The 10,283-nt window shown below is 42.9% G+C and overlaps 1 protein-coding gene across 7 annotated transcripts in view; it reads right to left on the bottom strand.

Moving 5' to 3' along the window:
* Nucleotides 1–10,283, bottom strand: part of MED12L (mediator complex subunit 12L) — a 337,656-nt gene that overhangs the window by 3,874 nt on the left and 323,499 nt on the right. For all 7 annotated transcript variants that reach the window (XM_053599366.1, XM_053599369.1, XM_053599370.1 and 4 more), the window contains one exon: nt 2,368–2,449. In XM_053599366.1, coding sequence (XP_053455341.1) covers nt 2,368–2,449 — 82 coding nt within the window. The remainder of the gene's footprint in view (nt 1–2,367; nt 2,450–10,283) is intronic.

Here is a 10,283-nt window from a genome sequence, read left to right as displayed (position 1 = left end):
GAAAAACAAAGTCAAATAAAATTACAGACACAAAATTATGCCACAGATGATACAACCTTGTCACTGGTCTTGGGACCACCTTCAGGTATGAGGGAACAGACGGCCTAGACAGAGGATACTACCCTTGTCCTGAAAGACACTAGTGTCCAAACAGCACCACTCAGTTCACTCTGCAGAGGAGCCGGCACCACCCCAGCCCCAGGATTGAGGCAACTGGCCAAAGTGACTCCCTCTGAAGGATGCCCCAATGCTGACAGTCAAGAGGACTATTACCGTGAAGGTTTCATAACACTGAAGTTATCAAAATCGTTCTAAAAGCAAGTCAGCAATTCTTTAACATTGACATATTAGGTAAAAGAAACTTAAGATTGGAATTGGGCAACGTTTTGCAAATGACTGTAAGAAACATACAACATAACTATGCAACAGTGTGTGCGAGAGAGTACGCAGCTGCCAGTGAGCAGCAGGGCAAGGGTGACTGTGTGCATGTTGACTCAAGTGCGTGCCCATGCATACACACACATCTGCACACACACAGAAAAAATGAAGAGCAGTCAGTAGGTACCAAAAACTGACACAGGCTTAGAAACAGCTCCTGCCTTTATATCTCTGGGTTATGCAAATCCAAAGACCCTATTCACATGAGCCATGATATAAAAGGAGCCTTCTGGAGCTACGCGCTGGGCAGTTCGGCCCAGTTGCCACTCTTCAATAAAGGGCTGACATAGTCACTGCTAATATCAGGCAGAATATATACTTAAGTATGCATTAAGTATATAGTCTTACATGCTTCAGAGGTAGGCTCTGGAAGGAAACCACTGGAGTTTAAGTCCCAACTGTGTCTTTTGCTGTCAGCTGAGTAACTTTGGGCAAAATTAGCCAACATTGCTATTCTTCAGCTGGTTCCTCATCTATAATATGGGAACAGTACCAATACCTAATCTCACAAGTTGGTTTAAGAATAAAGTGAATTAATACATGTAAAGCTTCCCAGTGCTTGGGTCTAAGGAAGTGCTCCAGAAATGACAGCTTTAAAAAAAAAAAAAAAAAAAAAAAAAGCAAGCTGCATTATCTGAACTCTGGTAGACATGAAATAAAAGTAGATATTCTCCCCCAAACCAGTGCTAGTATTTAAAAATCAACAAGGTTAGAATCTGGGCAAGAATGTGAACTCCGGAATTAATGAAATGCAATGAAATCTTCATTACAATTTATTTAATAGATTGTATCTATTAAACAGTAGCTAAAAAAAAGATTGATTTACTGGATTTAACTGAAATTAAATGAAGCCATTAGAGAGAAATATTTTTGAAGAAGAAAATAGATCTTGGGTATGCACTGGTACAGACACCGAGGTATATAAGTGCATTCCCTCTGCCAGAAAATGAACTTGCATGTAGCAGCCAGGCAGAAATGGAGGCTAAAACTCAGCGGTCTTTCAGTCATTAAATGACCTATTTCTTTACAGTCTCAGCAGGCTCCCAGACCTGCTGCACTCACTACCTCCAGCACACACCGGTCTTTACTCTGTACCTCAGAAGCACAAAATTGGAGGCCCAGAGGAAACTGCCAGTCTCACTCTTCATTGCACAGATGGAACAGCTACACAATCCAGATAACAGTGGCCAAGCTGGCACCAAGATTTAGGTCTTCTGACTGCCAGGCCAATAGTCTTTGTGTTATATAGGGGGCTTGCTCCCGTTTCTAAGAAGATTTCCTGTCTCGCGACTCTATCACAGGAGTGATTCAAAGGGAGCTCACTGCTGGCAGAGAGGTGACCTGTGATGAAATGGGCTGTTGGTATGCGCTCTGGAGAGGCAGCACAATTAAAAAATAATAACAATAAAGAAAAGGCATTGCAGGCAAAATTGCTGGGGGAGAAAACATAGCCCTGCTGTGCTGTCTGCGACACCACAGGTTTCCTTCTGAGTCACCGTCAGGAAGGGTAGGACGGTGCAAGGGTAAGGCAGTCACTGTCTAGTGCTGGCTGTCCTGTATCCTAGACCCGGGGAGGCTGCCTAACCTCATTCATCTGTATTAACTGCGGGCATTGGCTGAATTGCTCCCTGAACCCTCCAGCATGCAGTTCTACAGTCCCCCAAATGAAAAGGAACATTCCAGGTTCTGAGGGAAGCAACATGAAAATAACTTCACTGAATTTAAGAAAAGAGTGGGGGTTCTCCTGGGTGGGGAGAGGGGACAAACATTCATGCCAAAACCAAACCAAGACAGAATAAAGACCCTGAACTAAACCGAATACTATGAAAATTGTACTGAGGGAGCCATGTGGGGGAAGCTACCACTTGTGCTTTGCACACTCTTGATTTCCTGGGAGCCATCCGCTCCATGGCTGACGGGGATACTTACTGGAAAGCTGTTTCTGGAGCTGCCGCACCAAGGCGGCCGTCTGCTGCTGCTGCTGGGTCTGCTGCAAGCCTTGCCTGGGAAACTGTAATTGACAGGAGGAAGTATAGAGATCAGCCCATAGTGCCAATCACAGACAAGAACGGAGACTGAATCCTGGGGGCAGATCATTTGGAACGTACTTTTATTTTTTTTTTTTTGGCCAGGGTTGGGTTTGAACCCACCATCTCCAGCATATGGAGCCAGTGCTTGAGCCACACTCCTTGAGCCATAGGCGCCACTCCAAGGTACTTTTAACAACTTCGTGTTAAAAGGGCCAGGCCCAGCATGCGTGAGCCACTTTTCATTTACACCCTGTTGGCAAACATCTAAAGCACCCCCTCCTTTCAGGAACCCGCTCTGCAGGCGGTTAGCTGGCATTTATTTGAAGAGCCCTGGTGAAAGAGTCTTCATTCCGGATGTGGCCAAGTAGTTCAAAAATCCTCGTCACTTCTTCTCCAGCTGCCTAATAAATATCACGACCCACGTATTACAAACCATTTTCATTGATGGAGGCTGAAGGACAACTAATCCCACCTCCAGCCCATCGTGGCCAGGCTGGGGCAGGGTGGGCCAAAGGAGCACCAGAGTCACCGTTAAGAAGGCGCTTATTCCAGGACTGTGCAAACGCAGTCTGTAGGAAGAATCAAAACGGGGGTGTGCATACCCTGATTCTATCCATTAATTGATAGAAGAAATTGTGACGGTTATTTCAAGGGGGGGAGAAGAGTCAGTATCTGGCAGTAACAAAATTACTTTGGATTAGAATCATTGGTGATGCTGATTTACTCCCCCCCCTTAACTTTCAAAATTCAGACCGACTCTTTCTCCCTTTTCTTTCTTCCCTCTGTCCTCCCCCTGCCAGCGTGCTACTGCTGTAAGCCGGTGGTGTTCTGACGCCAGGCGCGTGCACGTCAGAACTGTGCTGATTGTTCCCATCTGCCTCTGGACAGGACCCCTGTCCTGCCCATGTGGGTATCAGCCATTGCTGACCCCTTTGCCTTCTGACTTCTAGGTGGGGAGGAGACACTCACAGAAGACTGGGGGCAGAAGCAGATGGAGGGTGGGAGGGAGCAGGGTAAAGCTTTGTTGTGAGGCTGGCACGCCTGTAATCCCAGCACTCTGGGACGCTGAGGCAGTGCATCGCCTCAGCTCAGGAGTCTGAGACCACCCTGAGCAAGAGCGAGACCCTGTCTCTAAAACTAGCCGGGTGCTGTGGTAGGTGCCTGAAGTCCCAGCTACTCAGAAGGCTGAGGCAAGAGAAATCACTTGAGTCCAAGAGTTTGAGGTTGCTATGAGCTATGATGCCACAGCACTCTACTGAGAGTGACACAGTGAGACTGTGTCTAAAAAATACAACTTTGTTGTGTTTTTGCCCATTTCTTCCACAACGAGTCTCTGCTGGCTGAACTCCTCCCACTCTGGGAAGACCATAGCTCCTATCAAGTGGCCCTCCCCACACACCTCTCCGGCCCCACTGGGCCCAACCCTGTGTGTGTCATCATTCCTAGCCAGTTTCCCTTCACCTTGACTGTAAAACTTTTGTATATCATCTTAAAAAAAAAAACTCAATTACCCAATGTGAGGTAACATCTATCTCATCCTCAGAGCTTGCCAATCTGGCTGAGAAGAGCCCAGGATTATAAATAGGGTTGCTAGATTTAGAAAATAAAAATACTGAATTCCCAGCAAAATGTGAATTTCAGATAAACAATGAATCACTCTTCAGTTCTAAGCAACTCCCAAATATTGCAGATGACAAATACCGCACTAGTATAAACGTGTCCTGGGCAATATTTGGGACCATACAAAGTGTTATTCTTGGGTTACCCAAAACTCAAATTTAACTGAGAGTCCTACATTTTATCTGGCAATCCAATTTGAGGGTATTACCAAGCTGATGTTTTAAACAACTGATTATTTGGCATGACACCTGGTCTACTGTTTCTCTCCCACTAGTCAGTGGGTAACTAAAGGGCAAAGACATGGATGTTGTCTACCGATGTATCTCAGGGTCCTGCAGGCAACAGGTGCATAGTAAGAGCCGATGGGAGGACTGAGACTCTGAAGTGCCTTCCATTCCCACTACCTTCCTAACAACATGAAAGACACACGAAACTGAAGAAATATTTCCTCCATCCATGTTATTTTTATCTCAAAACAAATTAGGGAAACAGCTGCTTGCCATTTTGTTCCATTGGCCAAATCAAAAGAAAAAAATAAAACAAAAAATTATCTTTCACTTAAGTGGAAATGTTAGTAAAATAAGTGCTTTCTTTTCTATTCGGTTCTTATCTGGAAAATTTCTATGCGTATTTGGGGAAAAAGCACCCTGTTTATTTAACAAAACCTGATATTGTACCAGGCGCTGTTCTGGAGATTCTATGTGTGTATTGTTAGCACATTAATTCCAATGCACCATTAACCATCCCCAAGCTCTCATCCAAAATCCTTGGGGCAGCTGTGTTTTGGAATTCAGTACCTACCCTGTTTCCCCGAAAATAAGACAGTGTCTTGTATTAATTTTTGCTCCCAAAGATGCGCTAGGTCTTATTTTCAGGGGATGTCTTATTTTTCCATGAAGAAGAATACGGTACACATTCCCCGCGAGCCGTCCGCTCTGATCCTCCTGTCCTTCTACACGCATCTGCGAAAGTCTCCTCCTCTCTCCCGCCCGCGCTCACCGCTCACTCGGACCTCAGCTCCGCCTCCACACAGCAGTGACGTCAGGACTCCGTGTAACGTCACTGGTTGCTAGCCGCCAGTCGGGGCGGCCCTAGCAACCAGTTTATGGTAAATTAATTTTCATTCCGAGACAGAGCCTGGGGGGGGGCTTACTTTCGGGGGATGCCTTATATTTCACCCAGAAGGAAACCTGTAAGTAGGTCTTATTTTCGGAGGATGTTTTATTTTCGGGGAAACACAGTATATGGTCGATTATGAAACATTCATGAATACAGACCAGGCATGATGTAGGGAGCACCCCATGAGCAGCATATTAAACTCCTGTAGCAGACAGGCAAACAGTCTCAGTGGGCAGCACAGGGGGACTGAGCCTCCTCTCCGTCCAGCTCAGCTTTTGCCACTAAATGAGTTCATGTTAAATTTTGCTGTTTGGTGAATTATAACTAATTCTTCCATTTTCAGAGGTATTTCATTTTTGGAAACAAATAAAGCAGACTGTGAACCTTTACTGCTATTCTCATTTTCCAAATGAAAAATCTGCGGCTCCCAGGGGTTCAGTGATTTGCCCATCACCCCTCTAAGTAATGGGGCTGCGATTCAGCTGAGTTCCATGGATCCAGAGTCCAGGATTTTAACTACTTTTTAACTTCATCCAATACTACCCTCTTTTAAAAAACTGAAAAATTACAATTATATACATTTATGGGTCATAATGCGTTTTGATATACGTATACATTGTGGAATGATCAAATCAGGATAATTAAAATATCCATTACCTTACATACCTATCGTTTGTGATGGAAACATTTAAAATCTACTTTTAGCAATGTTGAAATAAATAATTAGTCACTAGGCTGTGCAATAAATGATAAATAGCAATAAATAGCTTGTTCCTTCAGTCCAACTGAAACTCTGACCAATGTTTCTCCTTTCCCCATCTCCCCAACCCCCTCAGCCTATCCCAAGTTGGAAAGATCAACCCCCCAATATTAACTTGTTTGGAAATAATTGCAAATTATAAATGATTGGCTACAAAGATGTCTAAGCTGATAAACTAGCATATTGGGGTACATAGTGCATAAATATTTTAACATTTATTCACTCAATAAATACTTAGCTACTTTCTTTATGTTCATTTAAAGTCTACTTCAGAGGGGCTCTGCGCCTGTAGTGCAGTGGTTATGGTGTTGGCCACATGCACTGAGGTTGGCGGGTTAGAACCCAGCCCAGGCCAGCTTAGAAAAACTCTAAAGCCTACTTCAGAGAGTGTTCTGTAGAATAGAACATTGTAGTGATCTCAGATTCTGTATTTTGTAGAGTCTAGGCACTAACTAGGAAGCTCACGCACTTGTGTGCATGTGTGTTTTGGGGAGAGGGACATGGTTTGCTGCGTGGCCTTTAAGAGTTAGTACATATTAGGGGGTATCAAAGTGCGATCCAGGAACTCCTGGGAGGGGGCCCCAAGGCTCTATCAGGTAATCTACAAGGTCAAAACCATTTTCAAAGTAACACAAGATGTTATTTGCTTTTTTTCTCCTATTTTCTCATGAATATACAGTAGTATTCCTGAGCTTATATAAAGTATGCTATCACAACAAACTGGATGTCATCTATTAAGCCAGACATTGAAGAAACTTCTTAAAATTTGAAACAATGTCATTCTCTGCATGAACATTTTTTTTAAAAAATAACTTTTTAAAAAATATAACATTTTTATGCATTTATATTGTTATTCAGTTTATTTTAAAATAAATTCCTTATTGCTTAATTACAATTATTTAAGATAGCAAGAAAAAAGAGAAAAATTAAAATAAATTACTTAATATTTTTAATATTTGTTTTAATTTCTAACATAGTAAATATCGATGGCTACTACAAAAGCTCTTTGGGACCACAATAACATTTGAATACGAAGGGATTCTGAGGCCAAGAAATTTGAGTCCAACTTCCCGAAACTGACCAAGAGACCACACGAATGTAATTTCCCTGGGCTGGATCCCAGCCACAAGGGGAAGAGGGCTGTACCAACTTCCCTACAGAACCATCCCTGCTGAGCGTTTCGATTCAAGTAACTGAAATCCTGGGCGTGGCTGAGAAGCATATTTAAAGAATTACCTTCCTAGAACTCTTCCCTAGACTTCTTGAAAGAGAATTTCTGTGGCCAAAGGGCTAGAAATGTAGTTCCACCAGATGGCTCAGATGCTTGGCTGGGATCATCACTGTACCGGGAGCTGGAACAGGTCAGTAAATACCTCAGCCAGGGTTACCAGAGCTCCTGAAAATCACAATCTGTGTCATATCCTATCTGCCCTGCTCAAACGTAACGAATGATGTGGATTTTGATGCGGATTTTGATTTTCCTGGCCTCTGTCCATACAGATGATCATGGTCTCTCTCTCTCTAATCTCCACAGATGTTAATCCCTCCTCCTAGAATATTCTTCCTTCCCCCGTTCCCGCCCTACAACCTCCTATAAACCTACTCACTCTTTACAGATCAGGTCAAGTTATCACCTATCCCCTCGGCATTTAAAGAGTGCAGATGCCTCTATTACCAAACATATGGTATAACATGACAGCTGCTTCTCCCTCTAGCGCTCTGGATTTTGAGCTTCTTGGGAGCAGAAGCTGTCCCATGCCTTGCCGCAACCACAAGACAAAAATACAGAGTTAAATATACTGGCAGTCAGGTTTGACTGATCAACGTGGCGTAACCACTCTCCAGGAGACATCATGTTATGCTGAACCTTAAGAAAATGTATGTTGATATGTTTTGACTGATCCCTAAATTCCTTTTTGAAACACACATTTATTCAAGAATATTTACTTTTTCTGCTCAATTATTACAAAGGCAAATAGGTGGGTGATTAGTAATTTCTATTTAAATCAGTGTCACTGGATCTTTTCGTGTCTCAGAACTGGAGCATGGCCTTTCAGCAGCAGAAGCAGCCTCTGACAAAATCAGCAGCAGGACTGATTTGGTGCCAGACAGATGTACAGACTCAGAGGATTTATACACCTTGCCTTCTGAATTGTGTTTTCCTTTTCTTATGGCTAATGTGTGATTTAAAAAAAATTTTTTTCATTGCTATAACATTCAACAAAATGAGTCATTCAGCAAATATTTATCAAAACTCAGGCACTTTTCTGGGTCCCAGGGGCACTAAAGTGAGTACAGCGCATCTCTGCCCTCATGACAGCTGTGAGGTCCTTGCTCACTCTTGCTGTGACCACACTATCTGTGAGCAGAAGAAAACGGCAAGATGACATTTATTTTAAAACCACAGGGCCAACTGACAGAGTCCATAGTCTCAGCTTCCTCTGAGGAAGGAAACCCAGGCTTTGATCTCTACAAGCTTTAGCATAATGGATCATAGCAACGCATGGGGCTGGTAACTGAAGCACCCCCGCCCCCAAATGTATGCATTCAGCCACCTCTCCACTCTCCCAGGGCGAGGAAGGGAAGACTAGCAGCTGATACAGTCTAGAGAATTTATTATCTACTTAATTTCAAGATAATTCGGGACTTGTACATTGTCTTTTATCTGCACACAGTTTAGTGAGAAAAAAAATACTGTATCAAATCTTTTAGCTACCCTGTTACCAGAAATCTCCTACGGTATTTTTTCCCCAAGCTCATTCTATAAATTTTTTCCCCAAGCTCATTCTATAAATTTTACTTCTCCTGGGCGGCGCCTGTGGCTCAGTCGGGAAGGCACCGGCCCCATATACCGAGGGTGACGGGTTCAAACCCGGCCCCGGCCAAACTGCAACCAAAAAATAGCCGGGCGTTGTGGCGGGTACCTGTAGTCCCAGCTACTCGGGAGGCTGAGGCAAGAGAATCGCTTAAGCCCAGGAGTTGGAGGTTGCTGTGAGCTGTGTGAGGCCATGGCACTCTACCGAGGGCCATAAAGTGAGACTCTGTCTCTACAAAAAAAAATTAAAAAAAAAAAAAAAAATTTTACTTCTCCTTTTCCTTTAAAAAGGAAAAGAAATTCCAGATTGTTGAAAAGACAACAAAGCTCAGAAATATTCTCTGGACCTAACTTCTTCCACTTGAAAAGGAGAATAATATCTATGTCCCAAAGGCATCCTGAAAAACACCTCAATTTCTGTGATTAAAACAAATGAATTTCTTCAGGAAGAGGACAGGACAATTTCATGTGTCATTACTGACTCAAAGTCAAGGCAAGGGTTTTAGTAACTTGCTGCCATTGTGGATACTTTGTAAAGGGAAATATTCAATATGATGGGAGACTGACACAGGATCCACCAATGTAAAAAGCCAACTTTTTCTTTCTTTCTTTTTTTTTTTTTTTTTATTGTTGGGGATTCATTGAGGGTACAATAAGCCAGGTTACACTGATTGCATTTGTTTGGTAAAGTCCCTCTTGCAATCATGTCTTGCCCCCAGAAGGTGTGTGTTACCGTGTTTTCCAGGTCACCAAACCAAGACAGCGTGAGTTTAAGATGAAAAGATGACACAGCAGGACAGCGAAACATTATTTTCTTAAAAGCGGGGAGTAGCTTTAGAGAAAAGATCATTGTCAACATATTTGTGTTAAGAGTTAAGTCAATCATAACGACACATAAGCTTTAAAAATATTTTTCAAGTCAAGAATTATAATGTAGGCCAAAACTGGAGATGCCAAACATATTTTCCCAGCGAGGGCACCCATGTCTTTCTTTCCAGATGTTTTCCCTACACAGAAGACAAGTGACTTAAGAAAGCAAATGACAACACAGGCATTGATACTAAGCCAGTGCCAGATTTAATTTGTAAACGCAGGCCGCAAGCAAGAGTCTTTCCTGCTCTTTTCAGAGAAAAGCTCTGTTTTCTGATGACATATTTTGAAGCAGCACTAACCAATTCTGTCTTAAGTCAGTTTTATAAGTCATTTTTTCTAAGTTTTATAAGTTTATAACTTTTCTATGAGGTTTAAGTCATGTTATAGCCCCCAAACAACCTGCCCATGTAGTGGTTGCTGGTGCCATCAACAAGGGGACAGTTAAAAATCAGTTAATCAAATCCTCTTGCCTTTCGAGGTCTGCCACATTCAACCTCTTCCATTGAGGTTTCTCAATCATTTTTTACCTTCTGACTTCTGTTATGGGTCAAACCATGCCCCCTAAAAAGATATGTTGGAGCCCTAACCCCTAGGACCTCAGGGAATATGACCCCATTTGAAATAGGTC

The sequence above is a fragment of the Nycticebus coucang genome, chromosome 8 (genome assembly GCF_027406575.1).
Source record: "Nycticebus coucang isolate mNycCou1 chromosome 8, mNycCou1.pri, whole genome shotgun sequence".
Lineage (NCBI taxonomy): Eukaryota > Metazoa > Chordata > Mammalia > Primates > Lorisidae > Nycticebus > Nycticebus coucang.
This window is presented reverse-complemented; position numbering and strand designations above follow the sequence as displayed.